The 17,434-nt window shown below is 38.5% G+C and overlaps 1 protein-coding gene across 2 annotated transcripts; it reads left to right on the forward strand.

Annotated features, from left to right (window-relative positions):
- The first annotated feature begins 960 nt into the window (after nucleotides 1-960).
- Nucleotides 961-16,790, forward strand: LOC143450439 (DNA polymerase alpha catalytic subunit-like). 2 transcript variants are annotated; one of them, XM_076950996.1, is made up of 37 exons: nucleotides 961-1,073; nucleotides 2,649-2,748; nucleotides 2,914-3,023; nucleotides 3,140-3,236; nucleotides 3,393-3,460; nucleotides 3,882-4,001; nucleotides 4,069-4,198; nucleotides 4,387-4,484; nucleotides 4,557-4,737; nucleotides 4,876-4,946; nucleotides 5,076-5,231; nucleotides 5,314-5,478; nucleotides 5,550-5,648; nucleotides 6,015-6,228; nucleotides 6,331-6,485; nucleotides 6,626-6,710; nucleotides 7,364-7,494; nucleotides 7,572-7,709; nucleotides 7,897-8,072; nucleotides 8,154-8,272; nucleotides 8,340-8,441; nucleotides 8,563-8,604; nucleotides 8,679-8,860; nucleotides 8,954-9,103; nucleotides 9,276-9,398; nucleotides 9,491-9,616; nucleotides 9,686-9,798; nucleotides 9,935-10,027; nucleotides 10,158-10,290; nucleotides 12,623-12,754; nucleotides 13,043-13,114; nucleotides 13,576-13,678; nucleotides 13,743-13,918; nucleotides 14,062-14,193; nucleotides 15,970-16,086; nucleotides 16,214-16,307; nucleotides 16,465-16,790. In XM_076950996.1, exons 2-37 carry the CDS (start codon nucleotides 2,706-2,708, stop codon nucleotides 16,608-16,610), a joined length of 4,392 nt encoding a protein of 1,463 aa, XP_076807111.1. In that variant the 5' UTR covers nucleotides 961-1,073; nucleotides 2,649-2,705; the 3' UTR covers nucleotides 16,611-16,790. The 2 variants fall into 2 exon arrangements, with proteins under 2 accessions (XP_076807111.1, XP_076807112.1); XM_076950997.1 differs by having other exon boundaries at nucleotides 994-1,073; nucleotides 2,646-2,748.
- Nucleotides 16,791-17,434: the final 644 nt, after the last annotated feature.

Here is a 17,434-nt window from a genome sequence, read left to right on the forward strand (position 1 = left end):
AATATGTCTGCGGGCTTTCAATTCATTTGAAAGCCGATATGTTGACTTTTCGTTTTGTTAGTAGTAGGCGTCGTTTCTACGCTCTTCCATAATTTGGTTTTGTTTCAGCGTTGGATAAACGATGTTCGGTCACGGGACCATTTTCCCAAAAGTAAAGAACGCTGGGCCAAGACTCGTGTGTTTATGAGAAAGTTTTGGGCATTGGATGATGGCGACACTTCGCGATATAAAAATTTGTGGCCATCATCGTTTACACGTTTTCAGACTCTTTCGTTTACCATATTATTTCATGGTCACAGCCTTTGTCAGTCCCAGCCATTGTAATTTGGAAAACAAAGGAACCTTAAAAAACATTTTTTTAAAAATAGCCTGATGACAAAACCTACAAAAATAATTGTTTTGTTATCGAACACAACAAGGTGGATAGCCTACTCCCAGCCAAATGAAACAAACAATTGTATTTGTACAGTATTTTAGCAAACAGATTTAATCGTTGTTTAATCGGAAAGATGACTTGATAATTTTCTGAACCCCAAGAGTTCCAGGTGTTTAGATATCCCTGCTTGAAATAATGTTAAACACACGCAAAAACTAAGTGCCCGTTTCCGACGAACGTCTATTAGTTTCCTTGTATAAATAGCTGCAAAGGTTTGCAAAAAAAAAACAAGCTACGATAAACAATAAACCACAATGAATGAAACTTATATCTGCGAATAAAGCTCTCTTGCGATATATAGCGGTCAGGTGGAGATCGTTACTCTAAGTCTGCAGTCGGAAAACTCTTTCAAGTTTCGGCAACTTTTCTACTTGTTTTTTTTATGCATAAAACGTTGCAGGACAAGCTTGCTCTCATTATTTGATTAATTTGACTAGTTGTGAAACCTTTTTCAAAGCTTAATCGTTAAGATAAATAAACAAAAGGTGTTTGTGCTTAAAACCTTTTCATAAACGAAAAAAATCAATCAAGCGTGCAAAACGTGGGTACATCATTTGGCGCCATTTTTGGAGGGAAATCTTGGAAAGCGGCAGGCAAGGCAGCAGTGGAATTTGACTTCAAATAATATTTTAATGCGGTAAGTTTTCCAAGTTTTATGATTAATATATGTTCTGTTTATTTGTTCTATGGTTACTAATTGATTATCGGTATTGTACGGGATAAATATTTCCCCAAAATGCAGCACAAAAGAAGCAAAATCACAAAAGCCTATTATAAGCCTAGCCCCAAGGCGAGTTGAAACTGCGACTTAAAAAAACATCATTTTGCTCGCTAATATCTTCACGTTCACGCCTATTTTATCTAGTTTTAATCAATAAACAAAACAGCAAGTAGGTTAAGCACCAAATTGGTTTAAATAAATCAAGAAGTGAAGATTCAGTGCACGCCAACACGTCAAAATTCGTGTTTCTGCACGCGCAATTTTTTAAAGATTTTGCCGCACTTTTAGGTTTTGGGGCCAGTTGACTAAATATAAAAATAGGCCTAACCTATTAAAGCCTAACCTTACTATAATAATTTTTACCAGTTTATAAAATTTCGGCAGCTATTTGAAACACTATAAAACTGTAAGTAACTAATCCTACATATGTATGCATCTAGGCCTAATTTAAATTACGATCAGTACATTATGAGTATGTTTTAAGCTTTTTCAGTTTTGTCACCTTTTTCTGTTCAATAGCACATGTTATGAATAACTGGCTTAAATTGTTCACCCCTGCAACGTTATTGACGGAAAAATAAAATGATTTAAGAAATTTATCCAAAGAAAATCTGTGAACTTTGGTATCTAGAACATTTTCTCATAATTAGATGTTTTAAAGCGATTTTACTCAACTGCTGTATGTCTGATTGTAACAAAGAATAACATCTTTTGTTAGCAAAACCTCAATTCCTGCAGTGTTTTTTCGTGGAAAGTCGGCATTTTGCGGCATATTTCTCAATCTTTTATTTTTACAACAATACCCGCGCATGGTGAACAGAAATTACTGCATCTACAGCAATGCCAAAATTAATTCCAGTATTTTCTAAGATAATAAATGCACATCAGTCGTACTGTTTGAATTTTTCAGTTTGAAAATCGTGCTAGTATTAAGAAATCATTATTCAAATAACTCTTTCATTTTGGCTGTAATACAAGCGTGTGATTACACACCTGTCCTTTAAATCACCTGACTTTGATAATACAGCGATGAAAATACCTTAGTATGGTTTGGTTGTGTTTTGAAGGGTGCAAACCAGGATAGCCCGGCAGCTTTTTAATGACGTTTGTCACTGATCAATGTGATCATGCATTATACTGGAAAGTGTGGCACTTGCACGCATAAAATCCATCAACACGCTCGGCGAATATTTTACTCATCACGCCAATTTTTTATAAACAAAACAAAGAATTGATGCTTCAATGCACTCCATCATGCCAAAATTTGCGTCTTCGCACGATTTCTCTTCAAAAAATGCCGTGCTTTTCATCAGGGCCATGCAGGCATGCACAAATAAATTAATTAAACATGACATGGTCCAAAAATGATAAATATGCGCATTTTAAACATGAGCAGTGATAAGAGTGATGGTGTCCTTGCTTGAATGATTCTTCAGTTTTCTTATAATCTTTGTACAATAGGATTTTTAATGCTTATTTTTTCTCAAGCAGTAAACAACATTGCTACCACTTGGAGCCAAGCAAACATCGTTTTAGTTGATCTGAAATATGGATCCAACGACTGATGATGCCGGCCAATCTCCGAGTCAAGGTTATTAAGGTTTTTTCTGAAAGTAACTTTTCAGTTTGATGATACTGCTGTTGTAACGAATTCTATTTTAGATATTAACCCCAAAGTAATTTTTCCTAATAATTGCATTACGCTTACACTTGTCTGGATAATTTCATGTTAGACTTTTTGTGTCATTCCATACAGGACTTGCTACTGGCAGATCTCGTCGAGAGAGGAAAGATAAACACGGCCGACTTGCTGCATTAAAACGTCTGCGAGAGTCAAAATCTACTGGACATAGAATACGATATGAGGTGATATTATACATGAAAATTGTTTTTTTTTGTGATGAAACGATTGAGAGTTCCCCAAACGTTGTTTTGTACGCACTACAGAAATGTTGCGGTTGTTTTAAAGAGGTTTCTTGCAGGTGGAAGAAGTGAAGAATGTTTACGATGAAGTAGCAGAGGACGAATATTGTGAGAAAGTTCAGAAACGGCTTGACGATGACTGGATTGTGGACGATGGTATGTTTTAATGCTTTCTGATCATATATTGTTGTGTAAAATTACAACAGGGTGCTTTTTTCGGACTAGCTGCTAAATATCATAAGAACACGAGCTTTCATAGCTATAGGAAGCTGATTTAAAAAATTGCAGTTTGTTAAAGTCGTCTTTACACAGGGCTTGGAGAATACGTTGAGGACGGCAGAGAAATTTTTGACGAGGAAGCTGAGATCCCTGGGAAGCAAGTGAGATTTTATGATTTAGTAATCCGCAAATTATTTCACAATTATATTCCCCTAATCCAGGGGTTCCCAACCGGTGGTACGGGGGAGCTTTTCAGGTGGTACGCGAGCAGCTCTCCGTTGCATGCGATATACAGTATAGTAGTATAACAATTTAATTTTAAGTTGCTAAAATATGCGAACAACACTTTTATTTCTTTGCGTACTAAATTCTCTGCACTCAGTAAGCTACTTTTGTCGATCTTGCTGCCTGCTGTCATTGTTATTAATACAATGCTGCTGTGCGAATATTGGATCAAATTAGTTGTTTTGAAAATAGTGGTTTGGTTGACAATCCGTGGTGGCTAAGTGGTACGAGAACATAAAAAGGTTGGGAACCCCCCCGCCCTAATCGCTACTTTGAACATTTTAATTTTTTTCTCAGACATCCAAATCAAAATCTTCCAAGAAAGGCGCAACAAGCTCTCAGAAAAAGATACGTGTCGTGAAATCAAGCGACATAAAAAACATGCTGCTCCAGTCTAGTGGGAAGAAGAAAGCCGAGGTTTGGTTAATTTTTTGTTGACACTCTGCTCATATTATGGTTGATAAAGACCTGCCTGTGGTTGCAGAAAAGTGTTGATCTGTCCAAGGATAATTTGCTCGGAGACATTTTACAAGAAATCAACTCGACGGATGTGCTGTCAGTCCCACGACCGGCAGTTCTGCTTAAAAAAAAGAAAAAATTGCCGGTGACACCAGGTCTGTTGAATTTGATTACAACAAAAATACCAGACGTGGGGTAACGCTTGGCTGATGCGATGTGTATTTTAAGTTATGAGTTGAAAATGGAATATATAACCTTTTTTTTGTAAAATGCTCTTCATTTGATCTGGCTTGCATTGCTGTCACCTATTACTTTTATGTCATGTTACTTATCATTTGTCCAGATATAAGCTCATTTTCTGCTGGAACGGGAACAAACGCAGAAGTGATGTCACCACCATCTTCGTTGCCACGCGGTAGAATGAAGCCTCGTAAGATTGTGGTAAGCGCTTAGTAGCTTGACGGCTTTGTAATATTATCACATGAAAGCTTCATTCCAAAACACTTTGATTAGGCTCCGGCACCGTTAACCTTTGATGAACCTGATGATATGACCCCTGTGGAGGTCGTGACGCCACCGGCCAAGAGGTCAAAGGTAGATGAAGGGGTGGAACGATTCTCTGAAAATCTCGACAAAACTATCCGCCCCACTGACTCAGCAACAGCGGCACAAAATGACCAATCGATGGAAATAGGTGCGTAATTATTTTGCGGTATAATGTACAAAAGTATGTTTGTGTCATATTCTGCTCTGGTTTGCAAAGTCATGTAAAAATAGTGGTTTTTCCACCCTGCTCTAAATTGACCCCAAGAATTACACGTTGTTGTTGAAGAGTTTGAAGCTACTGACTTCGATGAAGTCGAGTTTGATGATGTCAGCAGAAAACCTGCAAAAGCACAGCAGGTTAAAATATTTGTATTTAGGCTCAGTTGAGTCTTTGTAAGGTTTATTTCGAGGTGCTTGTGCAGATTTCTTTGCAATGCTTTATTAAGAAACTTGTTAATTGATGAGGTTTGTTGGTTTATTTTCCAGGTAAAGCCGGTTCCCAAAACTGCAGAGTCATTCTTACATCAGCTAACTTCACTCGGATGGGAAACGGTGAAAAACGAGGGTTCAGAGGTCACCACTGCGGATTTGAAAATTGATTCATCGAGTCTACCCCTGCACAAAACTGATGATGGGGAACAGGTGACTTTTTGGTTTAATTTGACGACATTTGTGTCACTGAACCTTACGTATATTTCATTGTGCTTTTTGTGATGTCATAAAGGTCTTTCGATTTTATTGGATTGATGCCTATGAGGACCAATACAAGCAGCCTGGGGTTGTGTTCATGTTCGGGAAAGTCTTCGTTGAAGCAGCAAAGAAACATGTCAGCTGTTGTCTCACTGTCAAAAATATCGACCGCAAGATTTATTTGCTGCCCCGCGAGAAGGTGATCTGGTGATCCTGTCTTTGATGCAACTTGAGATTTGAAGTTTGTAATTAACATTTAATCTGCCGTAGAATCGCAAAACTGGTGAAGAAGTTTCACCACAAGATGTCTACCAAGAGTTTGACAGCGAAGTGGCTGATAAACATAAAATAATGAAATTCAAGACCAAGGTTGGTGACAGTGATCTGTGCAAGAATGTTGTGTGTTGTTTTGCCCAGTTCATTTGTAGGTGCAGGCCATGTAACATTTTTATACCACATATGATTGCTACAACTTACTGGCTAAGCTTTGCGTAAGTAATTTTATATTCCTTCAAATGTGTCGCTGTGATCTGGACACAAATCTGAGTGGCATGTGCGCAATTAGCTTACAGTAAATACAACTCTGGTCGCATCAGAAGGTAGTTTGATAGAGCATTGACAACCAAAGGTTCACTGTTTATAACACAACAGAAACTCTAAACAATACTGTGTTTTACCATCTCAAGGCATGTAATGGTTACAAACAAAAGTTAATTTCTCGTCATATACCTGCAGATGCTTGAGAAGAAATATGTTTTTGGACAAAAGGACATCCCCCACGAGACCCAGTACTTGGAGATTAGTTACCCCGCTGAGTATGGGCAACTTTCGCAGGATCTCAGCGGAGACACATTTCGATGTGCATTTGGCACGCATCAATCGCCACTAGAGTCGCTGTTGCTGCAACGAAAGATCAAAGGGCCATGTTGGCTGGACATAACAAAGCCGCGTAAGTTCCTTCAAATTAGCTCCCCGACCACCGGGATTTGTAGCGGGCAATTTTTGTAGTTCTAGTTGGTAATGAAAATATCTTTATTTCTACGATTTACAGAACTAAACACCGCCCCAAGCAGCTGGTGTAAGCTGGAGTTGACGGCAGTCTCCCCGTCCGATGTCAGCGTTGTAGAAAACCTTCCTGCACCCCCGCTGGTGGTTCTTTCACTCAACATGCAAACTCTTCCAAATCTGAAAACTCACCAAAACGAGGTAAGGTTGGGATGGCAGCGTTTCATTAAAAATAAAATGGAACTGAGCTCTTTTTGCAGTTTATTTTTTACTAAAACTAACGTTTAAAGCTAAGAGACCTGGCTTAGTTTGGCAAGAAGTTAATTTTACCGTCTTTACAGATCATTGGTGTTGCTGGCCTTGTCCACAATTCATTCCCGATTGACAAGTCTGCACCAAAACCAGCTTTTCAACAAAGTTTTTTTGGTTGGTATTGATCGATTTCAATAGATTAACTGAAGTCATCTGAGCTAGTGATTGTGTTGATATTGCTAGACTGTAATCACTAACCTAATAACTTCTGCCATTCAGCACTCTCGTTGTGCAAAAGTAATGATGCCAGACTATTGCACAATCGGAATGGGTGCTCGATGTTAGAAGTCCAAAACTAACAGAAAATATATTGAGGAATTTTGTCAAAGTTACATCTGCTTGTGCTGCCTCTTTGGTATAAAATTAGTGCCAGAGCCGTTTGTGCTATTGCACTGGTTTTATACCCAAGTTGCAGGATATTCTCTGCACTGCTCCATCTTGTGGTTATACCATCATATTGAGAGGTTTCATCGGAATTACGCTGTGCAACAGCTCGGTCTTCTGCCATTGCACAGTCTAGTTCCCGGCGACATCATCTAATTTTCTGCTGCTCGGATTCAACTGTTTAAGGAAAAATGTTTTTGCCAATCCTCTGAGGCATGTAATTTGTGTAAAAGCTTTTATGGTTTGCTATTGCACTGTTATGTACCCTGGAGTTTACGGCACATTTCATGATATTTATTGAAAAAGGCAGGATCATGTCGCAAACACTTTAAATTCACTGAGTGGCCAAGTTTTTATGTTTTCTTTTTATTCGTTACTGACAGCATTGACAAAACCATCAGATTGCATCTTCCCGTTTGACTTGCGCAACGCGAACAAAAAGAAAGGTTTCAACTTGGAAATTTTTGGGACAGAACGATCGCTTTTGTGCTTCTTTTTGGGCAAGCTCTTGAAGGTGAAGTTAGTGGCCTTTCATTGTTAAATTCTTGTCATATTCGTGCATTGCGAGAAATGAGCTTTTTTTATTGGTAGGTTGACCCTGACGTCATAATTGGCCATGACATCCTCAACTTTGACCTCGATGTTCTGCTTCATCGATTATCGTCTTGCAAAGTCCCTCATTGGTCGAGGATTGGCAGATTAAGAAAACTGAATATGCCAAAACTTCTAGTGAGAAAAACAGCCATACACACTTAAAAAACTTGATATACATCGTCTGACTTTATTTAATATGCCATCATTGCCCGAAAGTATATGTAACAAATTCCTGAAATTGCATCTAAGTAACACGTAGTGTAATGGTAAACGATTTGTAATATTTAGTGACATTTAACTCTTACTGAGTTAATTTTTATAGGGCGGTGGTAGGTTTAGCGATCGATCTGTGACCTGCGGACGAATTGTCTGCGATGTCAAAGTCTTTTCTAAAGAATTGATTCGTTGCAAAAGTTATGACCTAACTGCTTTGACAGATCATGTGCTTCGTAAATCACGCAAAGAATTGCCAACCGATCAGATAAAAAATATGTTCACGTGAGTTAAAACAAATATTAAACCAACCGCAAAGATCGAAGTTGAAGTCTGAGTGGTGATTATTGCATCATAATCTTACAGAACATCCGATAGTCTTCTCTGGATGATTGAGCACACTTTTCTCGATTCCAGCTTCATCCTGGACATAACTTGTGAGCTAAATGCTCTTCCTCTAGCTCTGCAGATCACCAACATAGCAGGTGACGTCATTAAAAAAAGTGACAATGTACAATTTGAAGTTACAGTGTTGTTCTGTTCAACTCGCAGGCAATGTTTTATCTCGCACTTTGATGGGAGGAAGATCGGAGAGAAATGAGTTCCTCTTGCTCCACGCATTCCACGAGAAGGGCTACATCCCACCGGACAAAAGTATGGCTTCAAATGTCGAAGTAGGATTTGATGATTCTGCAGCATTTAAAAGATATTATGTTAAAACACTTAAAATATTGTAATGTCAATTTTTGAACGCAAAATTCTTTTAAAATCACAGTTTTTAAGAAGAAAGAGCTCACTGGTCATGCAGGCGAAGCAGGTATCTCGTGTAAACGGCATAAACGTATTTAGTCCAACAAGTTTTCTATATTTTCCGCCCTTTATTTTTCATAGGTCAGACTGGACGGACAAGGAAGAAAGCTGCGTATGCTGGTGGCCTTGTACTAGAGCCTAAACGAGGATTCTACGACAAATATATTTTGTTACTTGACTTCAACAGTCTCTACCCCTCCATTATCCAGGAATACAATATTTGCTTCACGACGCTGCAAAGACATCCACCTAGTGGTGGTGATGTTAGTCTCGAGTTACTGATGTTTGTTAATATTTACGAGGACTACAATTTCTTCGATCCACATTTATTACATAATTCTTATTATTATTGTTAGGTTGATGTAGAATCATATATTCCCGAAGTGCCAGAATCTGGTTTAGAAATGGGTGTTCTTCCGACAGAGATTCGGAAGTTGGTTCAGAGACGGCGACAAGTTAAAAATTTGATGAAGGAAGCAGGAATTTCTAAAGACCAATACACGCAGGTTCATTATTAACCGTCTTCGTTTGGTTGAAACTTGTTTTTTAAAGTTTTTCACCTCTTAATAGCCAGTAGCTGTTGTAGTGCAGACAGAGAAATCTTTAATATATCATCTACGCTTCACACTTCAGTCTGAAATGACTTTTTTACAATCGTAAACCATGTTCCCTTGACAGTACGACATTCGTCAGAAAGCCCTGAAGTTGACTGCCAACAGCATGTACGGTTGTCTTGGGTTCAGCAATTCTCGGTTTTATGCTAAACCACTCGCTGCGTTGGTTACAAGGCAGGGAAGAGAGGTAAGATACAATTTAAGAGTTTTGGGTTCGAAACCAACCCTGGAGACATTCCCTTTTCTATTCACTAAGGTAGACGAATATTTTTTGATCAGATTCTGTTGCACACCAAAGAGCTTGCTCAAAAGATGGGCCTGGAAGTTATTTATGGCGACACTGACTCAATCATGATCAACACGAATAGCACAGACATGGAACACGCTTTTAAGCTCGGTAACCAGGTATATTTTTGCCAGGAATTGTCTTAATTGATGCCGCACTATAGGAAACACTTACAACTGTCATTACAGGTAAAGTCTGAAGTCAATAAACTTTATCGTTTGCTGGAAATTGACATCGATGGAGTTTATAAATCTCTCCTCTTGCTGAAGAAGAAGAAGTATGCTGCGTTGTCCGTGCAGAGGTTTGTCTCGTTCATTTACAATTACTTGACAGACAGAGTCCATTAATAAACTTTCAAGTAACTCATTTGAGGTCATTTCATGAGCATTGGGAGGATCTCATGTAATATTCCATGTTATGTGATTCTCTCCTGACAGACTTCCAGATGGAGGATACACAACCTCCCAGGAGTTAAAGGGACTTGACATAGTGCGGCGTGATTGGTGCGATCTGGCTAAACTGGCTGGAAAGTGAGTGATTCAACGATTTGGCACAAACTTTAAATCATTTTAATCTTTTTCTCAACAAATTAAAAAGTGATCTCCGAAAAAGAATTACATGATGTCTATGTGTGTTAATAACAATTGTTGTCTTTTTTAGTTTTGCCGTAAACCAGATTTTATCTGACCAATCCCGTGAAGATATCGTCGAAAAAATTCATGAAAATCTTCAAGAAATTGAAAGAAAAGTGAAAAGCAATGAATACCCCCTCGAAACTTTCCTTATTAGGAAGGTGAGCATATGTTGCATCGTGTGTAAGTTGAAACTTGAACTTGGAACTTGTACAAATTTCAATTCATTTATGAGGAAATGCCATAACGTTATCTTGGCTAATGCCATGAAGTAACTAATCATTTCGTTTAAATGCTCTGTGTAGCATAAATAACACTGGTCAACAAAAATTTTGTTGCATTTCTACCAACACTTGTTCTTACCTAATTTGGGGGCGCTGAATCCGAATCTGACCTTAGTTTTTTTCTGCAAGGTGTAGATTTTTTGCAAAATGAGATTTTTTATTTTTTCTTTACTAAATTCAAATTTTCTGAAAATTACATGATTTGTCAAATGACGTTCTTGCTTATAGTCGAATAACCAACATCAAAACAAAAATAGGTTCCCAGAAATTATTGTGTTACCACTAGCATTTGTATTTACAGACAATTAGGCACCAAATGTTTGAAAAAATGTAACAAAGAACATTTTTGCTGGTAAAATACATATAATAAGCGAGTTTTTTGCAAAATGACATTGAAAAGAATGATGGAAATCCAATAACTTCTTCGTTTGTACGCTTTTTGAGTTTGCTGCTTTAATTTTATCATATGACAAAGCAGGGAAAGTGTAAAGAAGATGATGAAAGGATTCATTGTCAGGATTTAGAGCTTTAACAAACGGTGTTATGAGACCGTTTGATGTGCAGGGGCGGAAAAACAATTTTGTCTCTGCTTACGATTGGGTTGTGTGTTACATTAGGCATGCCAACTTGAAATGTTTCACGTAAGGGCCGCTCCTTCTGTGTCCAATGTTTTTCACGTGCTCTGCTATCCCACATGCATAGATAACATAGAAATTTAGTGTATCCTTTTTGCTGACCTAGCAGAAAACTAACCATTTTGAGGTTAACACAAATGATCCAGTTGTGCTCATGTTATCTGAGCAAATCCATAACAATTCTGATGTCATCATGCCATTCCTTTAAGACAGTGGAGTGACCAACTGGAACAGCTTCATAAACATTTCCATTGTGTAAAAAGACACACTTGAGGCTGCGCTTGGAACTGTCCAAAAACAATCGCCATTGTTCTGGATCATACGAGGAGATACCCAGTTGTTCGAGAAGACCAGGTATATCGTTGCAATATACCAGCATATTTTCCTCTGAAAAATAGGGAAGAAAGAGTTCTTCTCTTTTTCGAAAAAAGGAAACCTTTACAGATTGATCTAGAACCTGTTTTTCCTTGAGTCTGGAGGCTAAGAGCTGAGCTTCTTGCTTGGACAAATCTAAATCACGTACTAAGTCATTCAGTTCTGATTGATTAAACTGCTGAATAGCTACTCTGGTTTCACCAGAAGAGTGTTTAGATTCTGTATCTGTTCTTTTATACTCCATTTCCATAACCTCTTCCCTTTCCGATTCAGTTTCCTCATCTTCAGAAAATGTAAAACCACTAAAGACTGGAGGAGGGAATCTATCAGAGTGCGGAACAGGTCGTATAGCTGATGGTATACTTGGATAAGAAAGCATTAGTCGACTCTTCCTGCCAACACCTTTCATATTTACCATGCAAAAGTAGCAGTCAGTCGTGTGATCTTGGGGTTCACGCCACACCATTGGAATGCAAAAAGGCAGACTCTTCCGCTTTCCTTTTGTTCAGTCTCTGAGCATTTCTTCGCAGTTATGGCACACAATATGTGGAGACCATTTCTTATCTTGATCGCCAAGATGGATGCCAAAGTAAGCTCTGTAGGCAGGCTTCACGAACGATGTTATATTTCATCTTTGACGAAAAAAGCGTGTACACACCACTCATATAACAAAATGAATCAGGTTTATTTTTGCATTTACGAGTGTAAAATAGAGCTTATAACCTATCCTACAGCATCTATCCGCAATACCTCACTATAATAAAACTGCTTAGCTTCTTCAAACGCCCTTAAACAGCAGTAGGCTACAACTTAAAAGAGCTGAAAGCTTCTATCTGAAACACTGGTACTGTACCATACAGACTGCGCACACAAAATATGAGCCAGAAACGAAAAAATTTAAATTTTCGATTGCATAAAAACTAGAGCATGCATAAAAAAACTGATTGCAGATTTGAAATCAGCATCCCAAGATTGTGTAGAATCAGTTAAAAAATCTCATGCAACAAAAAATAAAAAAAAATTTGTTGACCAGTGTAATCGAAGATATGTTAACTGATAAAATGATTAAATTAACTCAACATATAATCTGAATGACAAAACTTCGTAGGTTTGTTAGATTATTATTTATAGTCAACTTGGTCAGTTTAAAAGCTACCCACTTATACGACATTATGACGTCATAATATTACTGGATGCAGGAGCTGACGAAGGACCCCCATCTTTATCCGGGAAAAGACAACCTCCCCCACGTGAAGGTGGCGCTGCGGATCAACAAATCGATGGCCAAGAGACTGAAGTCGGGTGACGTGGTCTCCTATATTGTGTGCCAGGTTGGTCTTGTTCTCACTGTTTCATGCAAAGTCTTTGTGTTTGTGAACGTTGCCGTTATGTTATGAACAAACGAATCGTTATGTTATGCAACAATAATTTAGCGGTGGTATCGGCGTGGTAATTACTTTTCGATTCCGCAAATATGCGCGTGATTTCAATGTTTCGTCATAGATTTATGATAGATTTTGTGGTTATGAAAGTTGTGACCAAAACAACTTCTAGTTTCACTAACGTGCGCCAACAAGCGTTTGTATATAACTAATACTTACTTATAATTCCCACCGCAGGATGGCAGCACTGCGCCAGCCACACATCGCGCGTACACGATCGACGAGATAAAAAGTAGCGACAACCTGTTGGTAAGTTGACTCCTTTTGCGTCTTACCCCCTCCCCCACAGTCTCGCTTCCGGATTTTATCGGATGTGACGTCTTTTCGGGAGGAAAAGTAATGAAAACAATCCACTCTGTCAGCCCACAATGGCTGCGCGGGACTTATGTTTTCAACAAGTTATTATGAAGTAGTTTTGTGATTAAACGTGATAAATGAAAAGGTTCTTGTCGCGATGTTGTGAAGTGCCACCAACTTCATTTAATGCTTTTCCATCGTAAAATGTTATTAATTATGTAAATGACGTCACTACAATCATTAAACATGTTTAATTCATCCCATGCAAAGCATGAATGACAATTCAAATCCCCGACAATAGAGTTGAAAGCCAAAGAACAACACATGGTAAAACTTCCCTGAACATAGTCATGGACGATACGAAATAGAAGAAGCGCAGGTAGTTTTGATACTAACAAGAACTATCTTGCCAGGTGGACAGCGAGTATTACCTCTCCCAGCAAGTCCACCCTGTCGTGACGAGGTTGTGCGACCCGATCGATGGAACAGACGCCTCCTTGATCGCTCAGTGCTTGGGTGAGTAGATGCGGTTACTGTGACGTGATAAACCTCCGCGTTTCTTACGGTTGACGTCGCACAGGTCTGGACCCGAGCGGCTTCAAGCGATCGCAGACGCAAGATGGCGATGAAGAGGCGAGGTCGATCAGCTTGCAAGCGACAGAGGAGGAGAAATATTGCTCGTGCAAGAAGTTGGTCTTCGTCTGTCCTGAGTCGAAGAAGGAGCTCATACTCGACCAGGGAGTCTTCGCCGAAACTGTAAGTTTCCCAGATAGAGTTGAAACGCTTTTTACCGATGGTTGGGTTTTATGTTGTATGTGGTCGGTCGCTTTCAACTTGATTGAGATTAATCCCGAACTTGAAAGCGAAAATAATTTTCTGATTCCGTTTTTCCTTTAAAGGATCCCCAGTGGATGTGCACTTTATCGACACCGTGTGGCGAGAATAACAGCAAGACCTTGGTTGATTTCTTCGTTTCACTGCAGAATCAACTGACCATAGCGATCCGTGAAGACGTGCACAAATATTATCAGGTTGGTGTCTTCAATTGTTGTAGAATCGCTGGAAATGAATTTTAGCCAACTCGACACGTTCTGTTGCGACCTCGGTTCAACAGAAATCACACGAACGTAAAAGAAAAATCGCGATTTGTTAGTTCAAAAATCGTGTTTTGTGTCGGCGATTACGCGATGCGTTTTTTTTTGCTTTTGACCGCAAACTCGACCCGAAATGATTGCAACAGCTTTGATTAAATCGTTGCGTGTGGTGAGAAACGCATTGTTTACAAATACAGCCGTGTGGTAATTGTAACAATAATTGCAAATTACTGTTTTTTCATGCTTAAATTTATTTCGTTCACAACCGCGTGCTAACATGGAAGACGCGTCACCATGGCAACGGGGTACGTATGCTGCGTCCCCGTACCTGACTAATGACATTATTTCGACTTTTCAAAGCAGCCACCACCGTACCTATACATCCTGCTGTGATGATGTTTGCTTAAATTTGAGTGGTTTAACTCCAAAATACTTGTCCGGTCGGCGTTGTTTGAGCAGGCCGCGAGAGCATGAAAGTTATTGGAAAATATCGATGTTTTAACTCGTTTAATCATCTCAGTTTGGCCATTATGTCAAGGGCACTCATGGCAAATCGATATGACGCCTCCGCCGCGTGACACTGAGACGTTTCTGCTTGTGTTAAGGCAAATAATGTTCAAATTAATTTTGCTTTGCACTGACATTGGCGTGTTCGTATATATATTATATATATGTGTGTACAAGGAAATCGTATTTTCAAACTAGGTTGAAGTGTGTCATTGATGGCATTCGAGTTTATGATTCTTTCAGTTTTCAGCAAATGAAACTAATTTTTATGAGAAGTAATATGTTTATAAAATCACGTATTTCTATTAAATTGTAATGAATGTTACACATAACTGACATACCTCTCGTTACAGCATTCTTATACACTTATAGAAAATAGCCTTGTTGTAGTAGATACCGCTCCCAATAATGACTCTATGGGTGTGAATCACTTCTAATGGAAAGTGATGGGGCAGACAATATCCTTCTGGACAAATAAAAAAATTTTAATCATAACTTGAGTGGCCCTCTCCCCCCTTATTGTGCTCATCTATTGTTTAATCACACACAACGATATGGGTTATAGAGTGCCATGCCATTATGACATAATAATCGTAGAAAGTATTGCTTTTTGGCGGGAACAGTGTAATTGTTTGCACTTTGCAATATTTAAACATTAATAAAAGTTTTGTCCATTAACTACAAACTATTATTGATTAAAAATCGTGGAATAAATTCCCTGATGCAGATAAATAAAAATACAAATTCTTGTAATATCTAATATGTCATTTATTGCCTCTGTGACGTAGAGAAACAATCGGGAATTTGTATTAAAAATGATAAGTGCATAAACGAAAGTGGGATTTGAAGGACCAGCACTTTCACGCTCGATGCGATATTTACAGAGGTTTTGTCTGAATCAATAACAGACAACCTAATAACATTGTTAAATCATAGCAGCTACCGCCATAATATTGGGAACAGCGAACGTTTGACTTCTTAAGTTATGCCCTCATAAAAGTCCTTGTTATCTTTCCTTTGATTGGTCGAGGTTGCTTCGTTTTATAGTTACGTCATAATATGAAACACTTGCGACGAAATGTCATCTCATGCGAAAGTTTTCAAGCAACGTTGAAAATGCTGTGTGTGTTTATACCATGGCAATTTGTAGTAAATGTTGTTACTTGCAAATGACATCCTCCTTAACAAAACTTGAAACACTTGCAGGGCTGGGTTTCCTGCGACGACCCGGCGTGCGGGCACAGAAGCAGGGCACTTCCGTTCCTCCACGACAAACAGGGGGCTATTTGCAACGTTTGTTTTAAAGGAGTTCTCAAGTCTGAGGTAAGATATACAATCCCGCATTCTTGTTGTCGGTAGCCGCTTGTTTTGTTTTGTTATATCAGTGATATGCATCAGGTTTACCGACGTAACACAATTAAAAAATATCCATGTATTCCGAATTTTCTAGGTAACTTACAAGTCGCTCTATCATCAACTCTGTTATTACAAACTGCAATTCGACGTCGAATACGCTTTGAAGAAGTACAAGCAAGACAGCAATAGTAAGTCATCTCAATAATGAACTATGTCCCATGTCTACGTAGTGATACTTTTCGGTTTCTTTATGCATTTAACATCGCATTGTGTGTCTTTATAAGGAAGCTGGTGTTAGTGGCTGAAAGTAAATTGCTAGAAAAGGATTCTTTAAATTTCTTTCAGATTCCAAGGGGTCGTTAAAAGTGAAGGAACATCGTACTCGCTACAAGTCGCTTTCCGAGATCGTTGATTTTTACTTGAACCAGAGTGGGTATAACGAGGTTTCTATGAACAGACTATTTGGCTGGATGAAGCTCAATTCTTCTTGAAGATTTTTTTGTTTTTTTTTGTTTGTTTATAATTGTACAGGAATGTTCCGTCATAAATATGGAGGTGATATCATTTCCGCTAATTTTCTTCCTAACGCACTTGTTCACTAATGACGTCATCTCTCTATAGAAGTTGAAACCTTTAGTTTATTGTCAGAATAAAATTTATTGTAATCGCAATGAACTTGGTGTGTTTTATGATTGTAACTAGTTTTGCAGAGGCCTAAAGCGCAAAATATTAAACTAGTCTTCAAAAGTTTTATTTGCTATGCACGAAACAAACCCCTAATTCTACCCGAAAATGCTCAAACCAATCACAGCTCGTATGAAGGAATTTGTGGACGCCGGCATGCCGTATAAGCAGTTACACTTAATTAAGTTGTTTATACAAGCATAGACAGAATGTGCTTTGATCATTTACCACATCAAACAAAATCGACCGAGTAAGTCGCCATCAACTTACTTAAGTCTTGTTGGAGTGGCAATATTTCGTCTGAATTGCTGATTAAGATCCAATTCATCTTCGATTGATGATTAGACGAAGTAATATTTAGGTTAGCTATGAGTTAAAATCAACCTTTTATCGGAGACGAAATTGTTGAAAGATTTTTGACAAGATGTCTCAGTTTTAATGTAGGCGCGTTTACTGAGGTTAGCGTTTTCAGAAACAACTGTTTTTTCAATTTACTTTTACTGCAAGTCTTCCCTAAGGCTGTTTTCTTGTCTCCAAAGTATAAAAATCACTTTTTAACTGGCGCGAAGTAATCCATTTTTTTCACTTCAAATCGTGTTTGGAAAGCAACCAAGGCTTTTCATCTGTCCAA

Source organism: Clavelina lepadiformis, chromosome 3 (genome assembly GCF_947623445.1).
Source record: "Clavelina lepadiformis chromosome 3, kaClaLepa1.1, whole genome shotgun sequence".
NCBI lineage: Eukaryota > Metazoa > Chordata > Ascidiacea > Aplousobranchia > Clavelinidae > Clavelina > Clavelina lepadiformis.

What these genes read in the sequence shown, in the direction of transcription:
- LOC143450439 (XM_076950996.1), top strand. Translation starts at nt 2,706, where the DNA reads ATGGATCCAACGACTGATGATGCCGGCCAATCTCCGAGTCAAG. An exon ending in ATCCACCTAGTGGTGGTGAT is followed by an intron (nt 8,861 to 8,953) that starts GTTAGTCTCGAG and finishes TATTATTGTTAG; the next exon opens with GTTGATGTAGAATCATATAT. An exon ending in CTAAAGACCAATACACGCAG is followed by an intron (nt 9,104 to 9,275) that starts GTTCATTATTAA and finishes TTCCCTTGACAG; the next exon opens with TACGACATTCGTCAGAAAGC.